The sequence below is a fragment of the Myxocyprinus asiaticus genome, chromosome 19 (assembly GCF_019703515.2).
Source record: "Myxocyprinus asiaticus isolate MX2 ecotype Aquarium Trade chromosome 19, UBuf_Myxa_2, whole genome shotgun sequence".
Classification (NCBI taxonomy): domain Eukaryota; kingdom Metazoa; phylum Chordata; class Actinopteri; order Cypriniformes; family Catostomidae; genus Myxocyprinus; species Myxocyprinus asiaticus.
Genome location: NC_059362.1, coordinates 19,246,424 through 19,270,580, shown reverse-complemented (window position 1 = coordinate 19,270,580; position 24,157 = coordinate 19,246,424). Strand labels below are relative to the sequence as shown.

General features: G+C 39.2%; 1 protein-coding gene across 4 annotated transcripts in view; it reads left to right on the top strand.

Moving 5' to 3' along the window:
• The window catches only part of cdc42bpb (CDC42 binding protein kinase beta (DMPK-like)), a 121,942-nt gene that overhangs the window by 23,767 nt on the left and 74,018 nt on the right, over positions 1-24,157 (top strand). For all 4 annotated transcript variants that reach the window (XM_051645080.1, XM_051645078.1, XM_051645079.1 and 1 more), the window contains exon 2: positions 13,152-13,243. In XM_051645080.1, the coding sequence (XP_051501040.1) occupies positions 13,152-13,243 (92 nt within the window). The remainder of the gene's footprint in view (positions 1-13,151; positions 13,244-24,157) is intronic.

Sequence of the window (24,157 nt, the reverse complement as noted above, 5' to 3'; positions counted from 1 at the left end):
GGTCAGTCAACTACAAAAGGAACATCCACAAGCATCAAAACTTTCCAGATGCCAAATGTTTAATTATATAATTTAAAATTATCAAATTGCATGATGTTTTGAAAAAAAACTTGACAACCATCATTTAAATAAAGGTTATAAGTAACGTTCATTCCAAAGGAGATAAGCGGCATAACAATCAAAAAAGAAGAAATATCAAAGACCTTTCTAGAGCATCAACAGATGCAAATTTGTTTTCATAGAGATACAAATATCTCATACATCTAAGAACACAATTTATTTTAAGCAACATGCTCTCTGTTCTTCTGAATGGTGCTACCCATATTTGGAGTTGAAGGAATATTCCGGGTTCAATACAAGTTAAGCTCAATCGTCAGCATTTGTGGCATAATGTTGATTACCACAAAAATTTATTTTGACTCGTCCCTCCTTTTCTTTAAAAAAGCAAAAATCTAGGTTACAGTGAGGCCCTTCAAAGAAAGTGAACATGTCCAGTTTTTGGAGGGTTAAAACACAGAAATGTGAAGCTTATTGTTTTATAAAAGCACTTACATTAATTCTTCTGTTAAAACTTGTGTATTATTTGAGCAGTAAAACTGTTTAAATCGAAATTTTTAGTCATTTTGGGGTTTGTTGACATTACATCGTCATGGTAACGAAGTTGTAAATTTGGCTATAACTTTTCAAAGAAATGTTTTATAATTGATTTTATCACACTGAAATGTTTACACACATATCCTTTATGTCTTGTGGTTATTCTTATAAAAAGTGAGTACTTTAACATAAAGAAATGGGCCCCCATTCACTTGCATTGTAACTGCCTCACTGGAACCCAGATGTTTGCTTTTTTAAAGAAAAAACTTTTTTAGTTTAAATACATTTTTGTGGTAATCAACATTATGCCACAAATGCTGTCGATTTAGCTGAACTTTTATTGATCCTGAAACATTCCTTTAACATAATAGCATTTGTCATGCAGGGCTCGACAGTAAGGACAGCCCGATGGCCCTGGGGCCAGTGTGAGAGAGATTCAGGCCAGTTGCTAGAACTTTCACTTGTCAGTGCTGCATTTCTGATGTTAATGCAAGCAGACAACAAGCGAGAGAGCACAAAAATTACACAGAGCAAACAAAGCCTTCTAACCGAGCACTCGGAGACGCGCAAGCACGATAATATCTAGCTTGCAAAGACGCACAATAGCAGGGTTGGGGAGTAACGGAATACATGTAACGGGATTATGTATTTAAAATACAAGTAACTGTATTCCAGTACAGTTACAATTTAAATCATTGGTAATTAGAATACAGTTACATTCAAAAAGTATTTTGATTACTGAACAGATTACTTTGCATTTTATTGTCATTTGTTTCATTTAATATTTTGTCCTTTCAGATGGAAAACATTTATACATATAAATGATGTGATCCAAAGTGCATTTGAACAGCGGTGAAACACTTTCTTATGATGTTTTACATTCATACGAGCAGACAGAGAAATACGTTTGAAGTAAGTTTGGAGCACAAGAAAAATTGTCAGCTTTACGCTAAGCAAAAATTATATTTCTAGCCATTTTACATGCACGTTACTAGGCACGATCATATTTTTTTATCAAGAAAATTCATGTTAGATCATAATTTCTTTTTTCTAGTACGACCTTTGATATTAGGGCAAAAATCATATTCTTGATAATTTTTTTTTTTTGTTTTCCTGTACAGAATCCTTAAAACAAGATCAATTTGACTGATCTTGTTTTAGAAACAACACTGCATAAGATATTTAGGTTTTTCAGAGAATGTATTTTTAACATGTGTATTTTATCTTACTGTACTGGCAGAGTTTTTATAGTCAAAACAAGTGAAAAAATCTACCAGTGCTGAAGAAGTAATCCAAAGTATTTAGAATATGTTACTGACCTTGAGTAATCTAACGGAATATGTTACAAATTACATTTTACAGCATGTATTCTGTAGTGGAATACATTTCAAAAGTAAACCTCACAACCCTGTATGCTAGATGCTCCAAGGCACAGTCACGCGAGCACTTAACAACGTGCGGACACAGGGCGCGCTTTCCTAGAACTGTCCTCGGTCTTCCCCAAGTGTCTTAGCAACATCAATTACCAATGTGTAGAAAGTTGCAGGGAACAAGAAACCACTTCATGAATTTCGGTAAATGGGCAGAGTGCAAGTATTGTACCCACAGTAAAAGAAAAAAAAACGTATTTCTCTCATTATTTCGCAGAGATGAAGCACTGAATGAAACGTAATTAAAAAAAAAAACATTTTAAACCCCAGTTATGCACATGGCTAAAAATCGGAGCTGCTCAGTATCCAAAATGCAATTAAACATTTAATTAGGCATGTTTCAAAACGTAAACATTAATTTGACATGTAAATGTTGTTTGATATGAAAAGAAGATAAATCACTGTGGCTATTATTATTTTCAGAGCTCTTCATTTAAAACAGTCTAGCCTACTTCATATAATCCTCGTAACACACCTGTTACATTTCTAATTTCTGGACTGTACAGGTATTATCTTTCTGTGCTTTGTGTATCAGTCAGTGTTGGTCTTGCTTGGGTTGTCTAAGTTCATGTTTATATCCACGTTCTTAATTCATAGATTAGACCTAAGATCTACCTACTGTATATCACACATCACAGTCGATTTAGTAGCATGGTCTTCTCTCTTAGGATTCATATGTTTATTACATTAAGCAAAAAATCATATCTTTAACTCGGTCAATAAATCTTTGATTGTGAAAACACTACACATGGCCCAAAAGTTGACAGCATGACTAAACGGGTGACAGAAAACCCATAATTTGCTCAACAGAACTCTTCACTTAAAACACATATGTAAATGGCAGGATGTTTGAGGTTAATATGATGCATTTATGAATTTATATCTGTAAAGTGCTTATAAGGGTTTACATAAGGCATAATTCATATCTTGCAAATTATAAATGTGATACAATTTTTTGGGGAAATTGTTTTAAAAATGTAATGTATATAAATATTTAGCTTCAGACACATTTTTTTAAAGCCATGATGGTTAAAAACAGCTATTTTCATTTTTGCTTTGGAGCCAGTAAAAAAAAACATTTTTTGGCAGGGCTAGTAAAAATCTGAACCACTGGCCTGACTGGGCCAATAGAAAAAATGCTTAGCATTGAGCCCTGTCATGACTGCTTCAACTATTGGTTGGATAATAAAAAACAATTTGTCCCCTGATCATTGTGTGGCCCCTCTAGCCCTGTATTGTGACCTGGTGTGTGTAGCAGAACAGTGTGGGCTGTGTTATCCAGACTAGGGCTGAACAATTTGGACAAAAAATTGAATTGCTGTTTATTTAGGAAATTATTGTGATTTGAACTGTAATTTATGATTATTAACAGTTAAAGAAAAACTTAGTGTTTCCTTTTGACCAAAATTAAGTCATGAACATACATGCTCTACTGCTGTACTGTTCAAGAAAGGGTGTTTACACCTAAAGTCCTCTTAAAAAGAACAAGATTACTTTCATAACAAATGCAGTAAAACATAGAGGGGGAAAAACATTCACATCATATTCACATTGCATCTGTTCACTGTCTACCTGTTTTTGTCGACTTTGTAAAAGGGTCTCAGCCCACTTTTCATCGTTATCTTTTGGAACCCAATAATACGTTAAGAAATGATGGAAATATATATTAACAAACAAAAACAATGAATTATAATAATAATAATTATTATTATTATTATTGTTATTATTATTATTATTATTATTATAAAACAGTACCAAATTTATGTAATATTTTCTTAACCTGCATGCGGCATAGCCCCAACAAAGTGGTTTGCCTCCTCTGATTGACGTAATAAATCAACCCAGTTCCGATCAGTGTCCTGTCGCAGTTTTGTGCCACTAGTGTTACCAAATGGAATTGCAGAAATAATTGTTTTTAAACAATATTTTTTTCCTAAACACACCCCATGTTAGCGTTTGTTCGCACAAACATACAGACCCGCCCCAAACTTACACCATTAGTTTAGCCATAGTTGCTGTGTCGGGCTGGTTGGAATGCACAAACATAAAGCATGGTTTCCTTGTTTATAATTGTTTTTGCATGTTAAGGGGGATTAAGTATTTCAACATTGAAACAATTAAGCACAACACTCAAAAACACCTTAATATTGGAACTGCATTAAAAAAATGCTAATCTAAAAGAAACTGATTTAAACCTGTACCCAAAGCAGCCCAGCCATAAAATAGGCCAGATTATTTTTATTTTCCGTTAGTGAGTTTTGCTGTAACCCATCATCATTGTTAAATATTTCATTGTGTCATATTGATTGAAGATGCTTGGTTCTGACTGACACATGGGATAAAGCAGTCTATTTTAAACTCATAAAGCTAGAGTGGGGCAAGCATGTCCTCCATGAAGACATCATAAGATAATTTGGGAGAAGGTATTTATGAGAGATGTAGCAGTCACAGTGAGTGGTGTTATAGTGTTTGTAGCACAGAGACAGGTTTGCTAGAGTTTGATGTTCACTGCTTCATCCATTACAGTCCAGGCTTTGCACACAGGGCTCCAATGTCATGTCTAATTGAGTGTGCATGGTTACAGCAACAATCTTCTGGGTGCAGTAAGTGATTCAGCGTGACAGAGTGAACCATTTTGGCGAAAGCTCTATTCAGCTTGCAGCTTTATACACAGTATTACATGGACCCTGTTGGATTACCACTATCTTATGCTTGTGTTGAATAGACACAGGTAGCTGCAATAACCTGCCGGGTATTGTTGCCTGCTGCACCTCCACCAGTGCCTTCAGCCCAGCTGTAGGGTCATCAGGTGGGAGCCACCTTTCTTCAGTGTTTCGCCCCATTAATTCCAGAACATCTCCTGGTGGTGGGGCAGTGGTCAGGGACATCTCCCTGCCACCCCCCGCAGCTGGACAACGGATCCCCTCCAATGCCTCTTGTCCTTGCCTTCTCATCCAAACATCCGAGATGCGTACTCAGTGCCGCACTGGCAGCGTATCTCTTGGTAACTCTGTGCCACCGGTTCTGTATGGCATACTACCTCAGCACAAGCCCTCACCACATATCACCCAGGTTCCCTATTCCCAGGGCTTGGTAGGGTATCATAGGTGGATCTTATTAGAAAACTTATCCTGGCCTGGGGTACCTTCCACAGGTCGGCCCATCCTAACACTCAGATCAGATGTCCCCTCCAATACGGTCCAGCACCCTTGCTGATGCTGGCTGACTGCCCTAACCTTATACCCTCCCTATTCCATCCTAGTTACTTCCGTAACTACCATTGCTTTCTTCTGTTTTCGGGAGGCTGCTGACCACAGTTTGGAGCCACCCGCCATCCAAGGCCTGTTCTTCCTGTCTGTGTTCTTCCAACAACCTCTTGATGCTTCAGTCTTGAAAGCTCCAAAACAAGCCTGGTCTTTTCCTGCTTGTAGCCCAGAGTGAGTGATTTTAGAGGCAGTTGTAAAGCATTTCTTCCAAACAATGCTACATCTGAGAGACAATGTTGGCAGGCTTAGCCACTTACTGATATAACTGTTGGCCTTGGTGTCCATCCTTGCCACTGACGCTGCAGAAATCCCACACATTTTTAGCGGCCACATCAGGTGATGGTAGAGTGTAAATTGGTAACGCCAAACCTTGAATTTGCCTGTGAAATGACAATTGTCTATCTTATCCGGGCCCTCTTTCAGTTGCTTCAGGACCAACTCTGCCATGTTTGTCTGAAAGATCTGCTGTGTATTTCCTCCCTAAACTTCGAATAGGCTGCTCTGCCACAACCAGGATTTTTTCCACCTCAAACAAAATCTGATTGTCCCTCACCCCCTTTCTAATAGAAAGACTATATGATTTTGTTGGCTTAATCTTCATTCTGGCCCATGCCAATAGCTCTTCCAACCTTTTCAAGAGCCGGTTTGTACATGCAGCAGTCTGGAGGATGCTTGTGACATCATCCATATAACTGCGCAGAGCTGGCAATCTCACCCCAGATTGTGCACGGATTCCTCGGACCATTTGTCTTGCACAAATTAGGATGATCTTGAACGCAGCCGTGAACATGATGGGAGAGATTGATCATCCCATCGCTATTCCTTTTTCCAGTTGCTGCCATCACTTTGTGTAGTCCTGTGTTGCATGACACATCTTCAGGTCTGCATAGTAGCTGTCTACCAAGCTCCTATGTACCGACTCTGGTACATGGAAAAACTCCAGTTCATGGCTAACAAGCTGGTGTGGAACTGATCCATAGGCATTTGCCAAGACCAGCCTACGTGGATGTCTTTCTTATCTCTTGGCAGACTGGATCTGCTCCCATATTACTGACCCAAGTTCCACGCACCCAGAAAAACCTGGTACGCCTGCCTTCTGGCAGCTTGTGTCTATGTGTCCATTCTTCAGGAGGTAGTCAGACATCCTCCTCGCTACCACCGAAAAGAAAAGCTTTCCCTCCACGTTCAGTAGAGCAATGCTCCTAAACTGACTAATGTTGGTGGATCCCTGCTGTTTGGGTATGAAGATGGCCACTGCCCTTAGCCACTCCACAGGTATGCACTGCTTCTTCCAGGCAACCCTCAACTGTCTCCACAACATTTTAAGGACCATGGGGCACTTATACAGCTTGTATTGGATCCCATTCGAGCCTGGTTTTGAAGTTGCGCTGGATTTTTTTACCACCTGCCTCAACTTAATCAGTTTAGGCTGATCTACATCAAATTCCACTACTGACTCTACTGGCCATGGGACATAGTAGTATTGGCCAGTCTAAAGGACTTTGCACACTAAACGTGAGTGTTCGGCGCGATTTCTCGGCGCAGTCAACATTTTGAATCGAAACAATAGATTCCTAACGAGCCAGTCTCACCTGGAGTGAACATTCACACCGAATTGTGGGGTAACAAAGCAAACCTTTTTTTTATGGTGTGTATTTTTTTTCTTCGCCTGGCGAACAAATGACCTGACCAATAATAAATAAGCTTTCGATCATGTGTCAGAAGCTGTTGCAGTTACCAAGCCAGAGCAACAGGTGGCACTAAAGCACAGAAAGCTGTTTTGACCACCAACATGTAACTGTGAAGTAACTTGGGAAAGAAACCCTGAACCAGCAGTGAGGATGTGTATTTCATATGCATCAAATACCTTAAAAACTGAAACATGTTTTCTCATCTGGGTTCTCTTAAAGAGGCCCTATTATGCTTTTTGGGATTTACCTTTCCTTTAGTGTGCAATATAGCTGTTTGTGGATGTAAAAGGTCTGCAAAGTTACAAAGCACAAAGTCCATGCCAAATGTAGTAACTCTCTCCCACAGAAAACACTGCTCCTGAACTGCCTGAAACGCCTGGTTTGCAGTCCAGCCGTTCCTTCCTTGACTTGGCTATGTCACTATGTAACACATTTGCATAATGCCCACCTAAGCGCTACTTTGGTTATGGTACGGGGCGTTACATTTCCAACACATGCTCTATGCAGTTGACCAATCACAACAGACTGGGCCAGCTGACCAATCAGAGCAGACTGGGCTTTTCGGAAAGGGGGGCATTAAAGAAACAGAGTGTTTCAGACAGAGGGTGAAAAGAGGTGCTGCAGCAGTGTACAGTATGAGAAAAATAATGTGTTTTTTGAACATTAAAGCATGTAAACCTATTCTATTAGACGCCCAAAATAAAATTATGAACCTGCAAATGAGCATAATATGGGCTCTTTAACATGTAAATGATATTGCTACATCACTGCCTTGCATCCCCTTTAAAAATTATCTTATCTCACGTGGATTGTGGAATTTTTTCCATATTGCTGCTTTGCAGCAATGAATTTGATCTTATGTGAGTTCTCATATCTTTAATATAATATATATCGTGCATATTTGCCTTTGTATCACTTTTTTAATGAACAACTTTGGGGACACTTCACCAAATATTAATACTATTGTGGGGGCCTGGGTAACTCAGAGACGCTGGCTACCACCCCTGGAGCTCGCTAGCTCGCTAGTTTGAATCCCAGGGCGTGCTGAGTGACTCCAGCCAGGTCTCCTAAGCAACCAATTTGGCCCAGTTGCTAGGGAGGGTAGAGTCACATGGGGTAACCTCCTTGTGGTCGCTATAATGTGGTTCGTTCTCGGTGGGGCGCTTTGGAGCGTGGATGCCACGGTGGATGGCATGAAGCCTCCACACGCGCTGTATCTTCGTGGCAACGCGTATCAACAAGCCACGTGATAAGATGCGTGGGTTGATGGTCTCAGATGCGGAGGCAGCTGGGATTCGTCCTCCACCACCCAGATTGAGGCGAATCACTACATGACCACGAGGACTTAAAAGCACATTGGAAATTGGGCATTCCAAATTGGGAGAAAACGGGAAAAAAATTAAACAAAAAATGTTAATAATATTGCTGTTACTTATCGTGCTATCTGTGTGCCTTTGAATACCAAAAACAAAATCATTATTGCTGTGCTATTTAATAGTAATTAACAGCCTTGTCTGTCAGTAGCAGTATTAAAGTATCTAATAATGGTTCAGACTGAAGATGGGTTTTGTTGGGTGAGATCGCCAGCTTGCTCACTAAATACAAATATTTACTACTTTTTTTTTATTTTATTTTTTTTTATCAAACCCCACAATTATGACTCTCAGACATTACAGATATTACAGCTTTTTCTGGTAAAGCTGCTTTGATAATACTGTTATGTTGTCCAGCAGGTAAACTGAAAGAGCTTGTGAAGTGTCTCGAAAATTTTCTTCCTCATTGAGCAAATCACCAACACACTCGCCATCGCTGCTTCAGCTGGTAGAGAGTAGGGCTGGGTGGAATATTGACTTTTAAAGATATATCGATATATCTTCAAATGAGATGAAGGATGAGACAGTACCGTTTATATTGATATAGTTTGATGTTGTTACATAACCCGTTTCTTCCATAAAGGTGTGCCAGTGTTTGCATCTCTCCTCTCTCACACTCTCTGGGCAACCCCGCCACCACTCTCCCTCTGCATCTGCATGCTAACCTGGGTCCACACTGCCGAAGAAAACTCACCCTGTGTCTTATCAGCTCCCTAGCTCCCTTTGTCATGAATCAGTATATCGTGAACATGAATTCGGGCACTGGTAAGGGTACTGATCCACTGAACATTGGGCCACTTATGACTCAATCACCCGCGACACATTAACAAGCTCACGCATTGTAGCGCAGCTGTTATTAATCAGCACCATCACTGTATACATGACACTGTCATTCATTTTCGTTGAAGATATTAAAACGTACAATGTTATAGACCTTTTTCACACTCCAGGTTTTGGCACGCGGAAGTAAACGTTTGCAGGGTAAACTTCGACAGCAGTGAATGGGAGATCACAGCAAATATTATTTTCACTTACCCGTTTGCTCCAAGACCAAAAGAAAAACTCCACTATTATGTTTGAATGACTTTCCAGAAGAGGAAAAAAATAAAGAGCGGTGGATTAAGACCAGTAAAATGGGAGAAGATGCCAAATTTACCGTCACTCTCTCAGCAGCTGTAATAGAAACCCCCTCGCAGCTGTGGTAATTCAATTTTTTAAACTAATTCCAGCATAATATAACACAAAGCATAATGTTATAAATGTACACTCAATATTTTAAAACTTTATGATATAAACAAATTTCGGGATTTACACTGATAAATAAGGTGGAAACGCATCATCACAGTCTGTGAAAAGGTCTATTATAACAGATAAATGGCATAAAGAAATAAAATATAAATGAGTGTTTTTTAAACCTTCTTTTAACAACTTAAATATTTATAAGATTGTTTCACTTTCATGGTAATTATGAATGAAAGACAAACAACATCTCTTTTTAAGAGAAAATAATGTGTGGACTTCATAGTTTTACACTTGTGCTCGTCATCTAATGACTTGAGAGACTTCATAAGACACGAGGACGTTTCCGGTAAGGGAACATAGTGAGCAGCGATGCTCTCTGGTTTTTAAAGTGCATTGTGGGATTTTTTTTAGGGATTAAACATAAACTGCAGTAAGAAGAACGTGTTAAACTTCGTGCAGCTTGTTTAACTTCATACTGCTGCTGCAACCCCGGCCACGAAGCCTTTGAGGCCCGAAAAGTCTTCTGCCCTGAAACAAAGCGTGTTGCAAGCTTCATTTACCATCTCACATGTGGCTTTGACTTACAACTGAACATTTAGACCACTTTGTAGAAAATACGGAGATATATATCGTGTATCACCATTCAGCCTAAAAATACCAAGATATGATTTTTGGCCCATAACGCCCAGCCCTGGTAGAAAGATGCGTTTTATTTTTTCGATCTGGGTGGACCAGCTCAAAGGTGCGTTGAGCCACATACCGTACCGGTAGTAAAATTGCTTGTCGATTAGCGCCACCTATTGTAAAGGCGTGAATGTGCTAACCGCAAAAATTTGTTTAGCTTTCTATGAGAAAGAACCATTCGTCTGTGATTCGCCTCTCGTAATCGCATCACGTTTGGTGTAAAAAGACCTTAAGGACCTCTTTTTAAAGTCTTTCATTTTTAGTGTTATTTGCACCTGTCTTGCTGAGCCATCAATGGGCCTTACATTACAAGCCACACAAGCCTTCAAAGGGCAGGAGGCATCTCGCAGCATTCCACATGGACTCCTGTGAGCTGCCAAAAGACATACCCTATTGATCAAACTGTTAGGCAAGCAGCTTCTTCAAGCGTTCAAACTATCAAACTAGAATGATTTTTCTTTTTTTTTTTTTTTTTTTTTGTTAGTTTCACTTATGCCTTCCTATTTTCTTAGCCACAGGAACATTTCAAGGAGCTTGTTTTCATATTTCCATGCATAGTTCTGCAGTTGGTGTTCTGATGTAGCCATAATAATTTTGGATTTGAGTGATGAGAGTTTATTGTAATTGACATACAGGACCAGGAGAAATGCCTCGTGATATTTAGGGGGCTGAGAGGATTATCAGATTACATGTATGAAAAACAAAGCATGCAATTTGGAATATGAAAAGCCGTTTTTTGTACCCAAGGGGTGCTTTAAAAGTATTGTATAATTGTGTATACTAATGTACAGGTTTCTGGCCCAGATATTGGGCGTGAGCATAGAACATGGCCACAGCAATCAATGTTATTTACTTGCCATGGTTTGAACTTCTCAGCTGTGAATTTCCATCCATCTCTCCATCTAATATATGGCTGCAGTTTTTACTGTATCTTCTGACTACTACAGATTTGGCCTCGCTACTTAGCCTTGCATATTATCGGCTAAGGTTGGGCGATATGCCGGTTAAATTGATATACTGGTAGAATGTGTAAACCGGTAGAATTTTTTTTTTTTTTTTTTTTTTGCGTGGTTAAGCAAAATGCTGCATCATGATAGGAAGTATGCATTCTGATTGGAGGTTACGCTACAAATAATTATTGTTATAATCATTTTAGTATTGTTTTCATTAGTTACTTTTGCATTGTTTTACTTTTTCTATATATACAAAACAAATAGCCTAAGTTATAGAGGGGTTTTCTTCAGAATCAATGCTTCAGAATGATTTAGAATATTGTTTTAAATCAAAAACTAACTCATTCATTATTATATCTTAAGTTTTGAATCATTTTCCATAAAAGTATATCGTTATCGACCAAAAATGTCAAGAATACCTATGCCTACTATTGGTATAAAGTCTGGTCTGCTTTGCAGCATTCCAGGTACCGCTCACCTAGACAAGCAGGAGTCATCTGATCATAATTTTTTAACATGCCGTTTAGGGGTTGGTAAATCTGAAGTCAATGGTGTGTAACCCTCAAAACAAGTGGAATAAAATGTACAGTTCTGCTTGACAGTATCTTTGGTATTGAGGATATTAGCCTACTTGCTGCCTAAAGCAAAACTCAAAGATTTGATGACATGAACCTCTCAAGCAACTATTTTTTTTTGTGCTCATTGTAGCAGTCTAGTATAAACACAGCTTTGGTTTACCTGTAAACTTATTCACTCTAATTCTTGAAAGCTATGTAGTAGCCAGCCATTCAGATCTGAACGGACGATTTCAGACAGCTGTGTACATTACATTTTCTGTGGCATACTGTATGAGGCTGAGAATTGATGGCAGGGGAAACATTTAAGTTTCTAGCCTTGTTTGTGTGGTCATTGGGAAGACAATCACAGTGGAACCACAGCAAGTAAATTGGTGTTGGGCCACTTTGAAGGATTTTCTCATTAAAAGCAGATGTTCTTTCCATGCAGCTCTGAGCATGTGGTTCCGTGTGAATAACTGAGGGACTGGCCTGGCGTGTGTTTAGAGTTTGGAGCCCTTATGAGTGATAAATGCCTTTTGTAACTACATGAGACTCTACATATGTCCTCGTATGGAGAGGCTTTCAGGCTGGTTTAGCTTTGTCTTGGGTGCTCGCCAGGCCCCCAGCGGTGCCTAGTAAACCAGGAGGGAGGACAGTTTGACATCATTAAAGCCAATTCATGGTGGGGCATTATTAGGAGGCCATGATTAATAAGGGCCAATGGAGGAATTTGGCCAGGACACCAGGGTTACACCCCTACTTTTTTACGAGAAGTGCCTTGGGATTTTTAATGACGACAACGAGTCAGGATCTCGATTTAATGTCTCATCTGAAGGACGGTGCCTTTTTAACAGTATAGTGTCCTCATCACTGTACTGGGGCATTAGGACCAACACAGACTGCAGGGTGACCACCCCCTACTGGCCTCGATAGTACCTCTTCTTGCAGCAAACTTAGGTTTCCCAAGAAGGTCTCCCAACAGGTACTGACAAGGCTCAACCCTGCTTGGCTTCAGAGGGCAACCATTCAAGAGCTACAGGGTGCTATGGCTGCTGATATTGAGTCCCAGTGAATTTTTTTATTTAGAAAGACAAGGGATACATCATATATTTTGACCATAACTATAATCGGCAGATAAAAGCTTATCGATATTGTCCAGAATTTCAATATTGGTGCATCTCAACTATTGGGGTTTGGCCACTTTTTCAGACTGCCATGTTATGGAGGTGTTACCAAAAATTCTGTTAGATCTAGTGGTCACCGACAGTATCGATGATGCTCTTTGGAAAAAATAAAACACATCAAGGGATGTTACTTGTTGATTTGAGAAGATAACACACTCATTTTCTCTGTCTTTGCAGTGAAGCCATTCACAACCACCGTGAAGCAAATGCGCCTCCACAGAGATGACTTCGAGATGCTCAAAGTGATTGGCAGGGGGGCCTTTGGAGAGGTAAGAAACCCAGAGCTCATGTACCGTCAAGTGCCCTTCTCGCCTGAATTGCGTCCAAAAAGCAAGTTGCCTTTTTGGCATGCTTCAAAGTGCGGGGATTTTACCTCTGTATCACTGCAGATTTGCCATATTGTGTGGTTTGTTTTGGTATTATTAAGTTTTGTTTTCATGACCCATATGAACATTTTGCTGTATCATATTCAATAGATTGCATTTATGTGTCCAAGGAAAACCCCAAACTATCAGAGGTATTCATGTCCCCCTCCAGCATCTTATCAACAAGCACAAGCTAACCCCCTTCCTCTCATCTGATTTTCCCTGCTCTCTCCAATGCCAGTTCCCCAGGGCCTTGGCCTGGCGTTGGACTGCTATTCTTGGGCCGGCACAAATCTAGGTATTTTAGACAGATCATTGTTTTACAGCAGAAAGTGCTACGTGTTCCTGCAGTTATAGACTTGAACTGTTTGTTGCACACAAAGTACACCTTTCTTTTTCTATACACTCCGTCTTCCTCTGTGTTTCTCTACTACACTTCCCTTCTTTGCTCTTACTGTTGCTCCTGTTCATGGTGGAATTGGATTGAAGTTCTATCATTTCATTGGAAAACACTGTCCCATGTTGTGGAGCTTTTATAATAAAACATTTCCATAGTGTTTTTAGCCTGTTTTCACACTTTGTCGGAACTTTGCTTGTTGCCACTGCCACCCCCATCCCCCTCCAAATGTTTGCATCATCAAAACTTGTCCACTTTTCATGCACAGAATGGCATTTGCTGTTCGCTGATATCAGAAGGCAGTTTGTTTAATACAAGCAGCTATGAGAAATCCATTATACTATAATTAGTGTGACCGGAAGCATGCAAAGATGCAAATTCTATGTCATCAATAGCAGTTCACCTCTGTAATTAGGATGGTTTGCTTGTGACTGAGGAGAAGAAAGAAAGTCATACAGGTTTGGAACAACATTAGGGGGAGTAAATTATGACAAATGTAATTTTTTTTTTAACTATCCCATTAAAACGAATTAGCAAGTGTCAACACAGATTTTCATATATTTCCTAATTAGGAGAGAAACATTGTGCTGTGTCACACATTTCAGCTGTCATTACACCTCCTTTGTAATTGAATGAATGTTGTATCTGTGACTCATTTCCTTAGGAAAATGCATTAAATTCAATACTTCTGCTTTCATGATGAACGGAAGTCAACTCCACTAATACAAAACAATGCCTGACATCTCACTGCTTGATTCAGAAACTTGAGTAAGAGGAGATGAGATATCTGCCTGGTCTGTGGTCATGTGAATAAGAATTTGAAAACTACCCTAAACTTCCTTTGTTCATCTGCCCATTTCCCAGTTATTGTTTTATTTTTTATTTTATTTTATTTATTTTTTTGCACACTTTTAACTAGAGGTAAAATGATATATCCGTTTTACCGATTAATCGGTGCTGATAGTGGCTTTTTGGAAATATCGGTTCTTGGCAAATATCTATGCCGAAAGTTTTTAATTTTTTATTTTTTTTATTCCGTTGGGTTCCTCAATCTTTCATCATTGACAATATTCATCCATATTTTTATCTTCACTTCAATGCATATTTTATTATTTTTAAATTGAAACGAGGACATGCAATGAATTATGAGCGCAGCTGTTTCACATGGTTCATTTAATATTCTTTACGCAACATAACACTAGCCAGCCCCAGTCAGCTGTGCGCTTTTTCCACTGCGAAAGAGACCCCACCATACACACACACACACACACACACAAATACATGCACAAACTCAGTGACGTCACCGCATTACACACAGGTCAAAATCGCTTCAGTTCAAGTGGCCTGCTAGCTCATTTCTGAAACGTAGGATGACGGGATCGCAATGTTTCGCTGAACAAGTTTCAGCACATTCATCATAAATATTAATGAGCCTTCCCCTGTCATCTGTATGTTTTGGAGCACATTTTGCTCACTTCAAAAGCGGAAAGAAACAGTGCTACATGGGTCAAATATTAACATGGCTCAATCATAGATAAATGAGCGCAGAGCAGGTGCGGTAATTCATGGACTGGTCTCAACCGAACAGACTATTTTAAATGCGCTTGTGAACCAGTGAGATTCACAGCAGGGATTGTGAAATCCGTTTAAATGCGGTATAGAACTGTCTGTTGCAAAACTCTTATGTCACGGTGATGAAACTAGTTTAAAACAAACAGCCCCCACATTCTAAATGGCACTGACAAAGAAAACAGGAGAAAACATAAATTAGAAGGCTTTTCAATTCACAGATCACAATGCTTACAAAAATTTACCATAAATTTACTGTAGTAACACTAACTGTACTGTATTAACTATGGTATTTGTTGCAGTAAAAGTTTCTAAATGTATTTATACTACTGTTTTGTTTTTTTTATTACAAAAATGCCATAGTTCTTTATACAGAAACTATAGTTACTAATCATGGTAGTGAGGAGCCATGCATGGTTTTACATATGGTTCCCATGAACTATTACAAACATCATTGTTAAAACTATGGATACTATGGAAGAAATATGGAGCATTTTCATAATCATGGACCAAGCCATCAGTTTTCCAAATCTGTACTCTTGTAATGCTTTCTGAATGTAGGAAAATGTAAGTTGTTTTGTTTGCCTTCAGAAATTCCTAGACATGGCTGTAGTTTAATCATTAGGACCCTGATGAAAGGAATCTGCAAAGAAGACCCAAGTTATTCACACTGTCAGTATATTTCCATTTAGCCCTATTAAAATAAGGTATTCATTTTTTCCACAGATGTTACTTTTGTTAATATCATAATTTTCATCTGCATCTCAACCTCAAAATCAATGCTGTACTGTCAAATGTGCATTTCAATGCACATAACATGCCAAATTATTGGTAATTGCATGGGTGCTACCAAAGCAGGTGCTGGTGCAACATTTTCAATGGGCCCTTTTGAGTGCACAAATAAACCCTGATGTGGCCCAGGCTGAAATTAAGTTTAACACCCCTGTTTTAAGCTATTCCTCGACCAACGCGCATTAATACGGGTCCGGCGTTGCGGGCTTGTGGATGCGCGCACAACAGCTCCACTGCTGAACAAAATCCTAGGGGAAACACTGTATATGGAAACGTGCCCCATCAGCACATATACCATAAACCTTATTCCTCATTAAACCTAATCTGATTAAGTATGTGTGTGTGTGTGTGTGTGTGTGTGTGTGTGTGTGTGTGTGTGTGTGTGTGTGTATATATATATATATATATATATATATATATATATATATATATATATATATATATACACACACACATACACAGAACCCTTCATCTGGTAAATATATAGTCTATAAAAAGCATAAATTGGTTAATACTTAATTATAGAGCATTATAATGGGACCAAGTCTCTGTCATTTTAAAATAAGTGTACCCTGTGTGTTTCTTTATTTTTTTTAGGATTATTATCGGGATTATGGTTGAACAATAAACTACATCTGGGATTTTATTTATTTTGGACTCTTGTAGCCTCTGTGTCTGTGCCCTTCATAATAAGGAAAGACTAAGAAAATGTTTATAAATCATTCTGTAAATAGATTTTAAAAATTACCTGCTTATTAATTGGTTATCGACCACCTTTTCCACCACCTTAGTTATTGGTATCAGTAAAATCCACTATTGGTCGACTTCTACTTTTAACATGATTCTTACTGTCTCCTATCGTATGATTGAAGAGGACACACATGTAAACAGATGAGCTGTTCATCTAGCACTCTTACAACCAAGTTCTTCTCCTTAAAATCGATTCCTGGCAGGAATACCAGTAGTGGCACAGGAAGCAGGGCAGGACGGTGCAGCTTACTGGAAAGGCTCAGGAAACAAGGACAGTCTCCAAGGAATGACTTTGACAAAAATAGTGTTTCACTCCACAAAAATATTTAGCTTTCTGTGTCTCCTCCTCAGTCACCGAGACCTCAGTGACCCTTCTTCTCAGTCCTTGGACCTTTTTTTTCCCTTCTTTTTTTAATGAGTCACATGGATCTAATGATGACTCTGAGCTTTTGGGGCTTTTTGTCTTCAGTCTTTCTGTTATCATCAAGCCACACTGTTGATTGGCTCATGTGTGGACTTGGTGCTGCTGTTTTTATGAACCCTCTTCCAGCCGTTTCCTGTGGCTCTAACGTTACAGGATGTACTTCCAGATAAATCTATATGCATTTCCTGTTTATGATTGATGGCGAGGTCACAGCTAAAGTCATGGAATTCAGGTCTGCTTAAAGGAATAGTTCACCCAAAAATGGCCCTGATGTCGACTTCTGTTAAACATAAAAGGAGATGTTTAGCAGTATGTCAGTGCTGCTCTTTTCCTATACATTAAAAAGTGGATGCCGTTAAGCTCCTAACAATTACAGAAACCACAATAAAAATTTATTGAAAGTAGTCCATATTAGAGGTAGATAGGGCTGAAACAATTAGTCAAAGTTATCGGCAACGTGGACAATAAAAATTCGTCGACAATTTTTTGTTGTTGAATAGACGTTTGATCTCATTTAACGTAACATGAGATCACTTTAAAATCTAATGATGACGCATGAGAGCAGCACTGCAGCTCGCGCCTGACTGAGGAGAGGAAGAAAACACAGCTCACAGTCCAGATGCACTGTAAATTTTCCAAACAGCTTCAGGTGATGTAGATCGCAAAGTATGAGGGAATTATACAAAAATACCAAATAAGTAAATACAGAAGCACTCTCATTGTGGAATAAGTGGAGCTTGAGCGGCCGCTCCGCTGAAGCAAAACTTGCATGTCGAGCGTCTTTAAAGGAAACACCCCAGCGTTACATCTTTAATGCAGTCATATTTAATGCGTTATAGCTTTATTAAAGTTCAAATAAGGAAGCAGGTCATGTAAATAACTACAAACTCCGAAACTCTGTGCGGTCAGCGCCTCTTCTCTTCGTAGAGTGTCCCGATCTATGGGGGACAGATTGAAACTGCATCCGGCTGATGCACACTCTGTCGCGGGGACGCTCGTCCCTTGAGCGCGCGTGTTTGCTGTAGCAAGATTATAAAGTGATGGCTCGTGACTTATTGAATCATAATATATGTGACACTATGCATTTCTTATCGTGAAGAAAATTGCCAATACGCAGCAATTTTTTGTGAGTTAAAGATGGATTGAAGTGAACAGAAAGGCGAGAGAGGGTAGTCTTCGCCCCATTATACACTGCAACAAAATACTGCAACAAGTTTTTTTTATTTGTTTTTGTTTTGGCTTGTTTTCCAATATAAATATCTAAAATTCCTTTAAAACAATGTACATTATCTTTAGCAGCTATACTGCAGAAGAAAAAATTGTTATCTGAGAATGTTGAATATAATATTAAAAATACAAAAAGTTTTATGAATATTTAAATATTTATGTCATGGTTTCAGCTGGTAGGCTCACTGATTTTTTTATAATTACATTTAATATGTTAATTTTCCTTCTTGCCATTGTCTTTGGTATCATTTGCAGAGAAGGGAAGCAATTTCAATGCGTTGCACGTTGATTTGACGATACTTTCGTTCTAGTCTTTCAGCAAATCTGCTGAAATGTATCTGGTTACCATGGCAGTGACGTCATGCGCTTGGCAGGCACTCTTTATCGTCCTGTCATTCAGCGCAAGTAGAAATGCACCAATAAAAATTTGTTTCAACAACGAGCTGAAAGAAGCCGATCCATTTCTTTGTGCAACACGTGAATATGTAAGCAAGTATTTTTCTGTCACTGTTAATATTCATTTCCTCACGAGCACGGAGGTAAATCAGACAGTGCCACATTCAGACAGATAAACTGCACTTTTAATGTGGTACAAGCACTTATACATTGAGATGTGAGGGTTGTATTTTGAATTTTAGGTTACAATGTTGTGAATTTTGTGTTAAAATGTGTACCTGACATGACAAGTCATTTCATAATTACTTAAGTAATATGACATCATATGGACAGAATAGGCTACATGGAATTTGTACATTTAAATAAGCTAAAATGTGCTTAAAGTGGCATTCAGTAGTTTGCACTTTGCTTTACTTTGCTCTTCTTAATGTACTTTAAAGGAATAGTTCACCCAATAATGAAAATTTGTTGATAGTTTACTAGGGCCTCAGGCCATCCAAGATGTATCGGAGTTTCTTTCTTCATCAAAACAGAATTTAAGATTTTTAGGATTAGGATCATTTCAGGCCTCCTCCTTTAAACAATGCAAGTGAATGTACTCCATTTTTTGACTGTCCAAAATACATATTTAGGGTGCATCAAAATAATCCACACGACTCCAGTCGACAAATAAAGTTCTTCTGAACCCAAATGATTGATTATTTTTAAAAACAAAACAATACTTATATACTTTTTAACTACAAATGTTCGCTTCAGTACATCTCTGTGACATGCGCTCATGAGAGGGATGACGTAAGCTCGTTGGTAAGGTCACGCGTCACGTGGAGGAGGAGGCAGGAAGCACGTCATTGTTTACAAGAGGAGCGCTGTACAAAAGTTTAATTGTCTTTGCTGTAGATTTGTATTTGTATAAGTGTATTGTTCAAAATGGTCATTTGATATGTGTATCCTGGATGCTTCAACCTTCAGAAACCCCAAAGGAAATGCATGCCGGGAAAAATATTAACCTTTCATCGATTGCTTATACATGATCGTGAGCGATTGAAGCTCTGGCTTATCACGCTGAACCTGGATATCAGTACACCCCTACATTCTCTCAAATATTGGAGGGTGTGCAGTGAACATTTTACCCCTGAGGATTTCAGACCATCGAAAGAAACAAAGTGTCGATATCTGAATTCATCGGCTGTGCCTGTGCTGTTTTTCCAGTAAACTCAGGTATGTGTGAAAACATTGTCATTGTCACGCCTACCTCGGGCTCTGCACCTCTCTAAGTGCTCCGCTCCTCATCACCCGATTTCTAATTCACGGCACCTGCACTCATTTCACTCGCTCATCACTGCCTGCATAAATACGTTTGTGAAGCTTCTCTTCTGTGTGATATCACCTGTACTATTGATCTCACTGTGTAAACCCTGTAAATCCTGTGAATCTCAGTAAATGCTCTCACACTTGGTTTCACTAACTACAACTTGTGTGGCTTGAATTCCTGACAGTCATATAGCCTATATTTTCTGCTAAAGAAAAAGCACAAGTAGATAATGCAACAGCATTGCTCCAAAATAAAAGATGGTTATTTACTGCAGTAATGTTTTTTTTTTTTATTATTATTTGGAAATTATTCTTTTATTATTTTATATTGTTTTGAAATTGTTTTGGACTGTTTTGGTTTGTGAACGGCACTTGGTCTATGCAAGTTTCTCTTGTAAACAATGACGCGCTTCCTGTCTCCTCCTCCACGTGACGCGTGACCTTACCAACGAGCTTACGTCATCCCTCTCATGAGCGCACGTCACAGAGATGTACGGAAGCATTTGTAGTTAAAAAGTATATAAGTATTGTTTTGTTTATAAATAAAATCCATTAGAGATTTTAGTCAAAAAATGTACAAATATGAAGAAACATTGATCAATCTGTCTTTGTTCAGGTTTTACATATTCAACACGTTATCATTCATGTCCATTCTCTGTAAAATCTTGCACTCTGTGTAGTGTTTCAGTAGCAAAACACCCAAACATGATATTTGGGAGGGTCTTACGAGCAAAATGAGCCCTCCCTCAAAATTTTCTGTGCAGTTGTGATTGGGTAGACATTCAAAATAGCCAAACAGGACAGTCCATGTTCGTCTCTGGATAAAGCTGGCCAATGAAAAGCTAGATCATTCTTGACTGATGGGTCGTGTAGCTAATGAAAAGATGAAAACAACAATATGAGGGTTGTATATATCCCAGATGCCGATTTGTGAAGGTTCGGAGTGGAAAACCGTGGACTGTGTTTGTGTTTGCACTTTTACGCACGGTGTGCAGTTATAGCGTGTTCCTGCCGTACTGTCGACAAAGAACTTGGCTTTTGGACCCATGATCTGATCCACCCTCCTCAGCTTCAGTCACCACCACTAAGGGTATGGAGAACACACGCTCCTGACTGCATTTTTTCATCAAACCCCCTGTTCAACTACACATCCAGGGGGCTCGGACATGTCATTCATTTTTAAACTTTGAAGTGTTGCTATAAATATGACTCTTCATGTGCTCCCTTGACATTTACATTTACATTTAGAGAACATATTGATGTATTGTGTTCCCTTCAATTGATTCCTTAACTTTTCTTTAGTTGGTCTTAAAAAGGTCTTAAAGTCTTAAGAAACCCTGATGAAGTCTTTTTAGACTGAACGTTGGTTCTTGTGTGTCTTCTAGCCCATTGGTTTTCAAAGTGTGGAGTGCGGAAGACCCCCCTTCTCAAATCTTGTTTATTTTCTTACACCCGAATGTCCTGCGACGACAAAAGAACCAACGTGCACGATTTCTTCTCCCCCTTACACGGTGTCAGTTAAGCTCACTGAGCTGCGCTAAGATAAACAATGATACATGTTTGACACAGGAAGTTTGAATATGTAGGAAAAAAGCAACATGAACATTTAGCTAAACTTCTCCTTTTGTGTTCAACCGAAAAAGGGTCATGTGAGCTTTGAACGGCACAAGATTTTTATTTTTGGTGAACTATTCCTTTTCAAGTCTTAACTTTTTGTGGTAGTGTCTAGTAGACACATAGTTCGATGGCACTCCTTTTTGCCTCGCCTGAGACTTACTCCGAATAATTATTCTGTTGAATAGAATTAGAAAAAGAAATCATGGAACAGGGAGGGGAATCGAGGAGAACCAGAATGAGGCAGACATTTTTTACATAATGTCACAGTGAGTCACTACATGTCAGACAAAACCACCTGTAATGACTGCTAAACAGTCAGGCCTCTGGGTTGAGGATAAACGTTAATCTCTTTATCTGTTGTATTGAGTTAGTGCAGTGAATCACCCATGTAGCAAATGACTGGGTCAAAGTACACACCAGACACAGCCCTCTGTATTGATTTAAGGACGACGACGGCTTCTGTTTTCTAAAGGTACACTGACATAATTAATATTGTATGCCAACAATCAACTACAAGATGAAGACAGATTCAGTCACATGCAGTTCAGAATTTAGACACAACGTTTAGACACAACTTTCATGGCAGAGGCCATTTTTTTATAAATTACTTCAGGGTTAGGGCTGCAGTAATTTAATGAGCCATATCAAGTCCAGCAAAATGTTGGTGCCTGGCATTAGCGTCATCTCAGATGCAAACTATATATTTGAAAATAGGACAGGTGTAGTAGATCGGGAATATCTGTTTTGTGGAGGCACATTTATGTGGCCAAATGTATAGCAAGGTGGCCAATTGTTTAGCAATTCAGCGATCAAGATGCACAAAATGACTAGGTGTAAATGAACCCAGATAAGCGAATTCGCTGTTTTCCATCTCTCGCTGGTGCACTGTATAACCTCTTAGTTATACAATAAGGCCCAAAGCCAATTTTGAATCGTGCATTACATATTGACAATGATGCAAAGCCTTTCATATCCTCAGTTTTGCAAGGTTGCTTAGCACCCATCTCGCTGTATAGTAGGACTGGGCAGTTTTTAAGATTTTTCCAATTCATTTGAATTTTTTTAATCGAGAAATCGAGATTTTGCTAAATATATTGCAAACGCTATAGTTTGATACATTGTAAATCCACCAAAGGCTGAATAAGGATGAAAAAAAGAATACATAGTGCTTGTCTTAATGCCTCTCCCGATCTGATCAGCTGCACGTGTGTGGCGCGCTCCAAATATTATTATTTCTGAACATCTGGGTTTAGTAGATTTTAAGTTATTTTACTGTGGCGAGCAGGGCGGGGCCAAGCGGCGTTTGAGCAGAGCGAGGCTGGGAAGATAAGTAGTGAATTAGGTTCACCTGTGTGCCACACCGGTCTCTTGTTCCAGTGAGGGACGGCGGGAGTATTTAAGGAGAGGAGACAGCGACAGACGAGAGAGAGGGACGGATACACAAAGCTGTGTGCGTGTGTCTGCGTGTCATTGTGGTGGATGCTGAAAAGCAAAACTTTTGTGTACTGCTGAAAAGTGTCTTATTGTGTGAGATTGACAAGTGCAACAATAAATGTCGACGTGTTTTGTCAAGCCGGCCTCAACTTCAACTATATTTAAAGAATATACAATTTGAATCATGTTGGAGTACATTTAAAAGTTGAAAAAAATCGTGAATCGTCCATAAGTTTGATTAAAAAAATCGAGATTTTATTTTTTTGCAATAAAGCCCAGCCCGACTGTATAGACCTTTATGCCAAAACTGCTCAATCTAATATATTCTTTGATCCATTAGGACCCTTACTGTGTATGTCGTACATGATCTCTTATGGATGGGAGTTTGTCAGTGACTTGTCCAATTGCGCCGGAACATGAGTCCACACTGGTCACCACCCTCTCTCTTTCTCCACGTACCTCCCCTGCATTTTGAATCAGGTCAGGTTGACAGCCTTTGTGGAAATGTGTATCTAAAAAAGGAGAGAGGGAAAGAGGACAGGAGACACGTTGGGAGGAGGAACTCTGGGTTCGGTTTGTTTTCGTAATGAGGTCAGTTATCTGGTGTGGTTAGGAGCTTGACAGATAAGAAGTGAGTGTGTGTGATTAAACCTCTGTTTGAGTTTGTTGCCCAAGTGTACCGTTCAAATACTTGGATACATGCGCACACACACACAAACACACACTCCAAAGGATATCAAAGGGGGGTGAAGCATGGAAAACACTGGTGGGGCTTGTTATTTGCCGTTAGTGTGCAAAGTCACAGTTTGTGCCATGTTCTTTGCTGAAGCAGCACATTGTACGCTGGCCAGGTATGCGGGGCTGGGCCGTGTGTGGGTAAAACTGTTCCTCCACTGAGTGT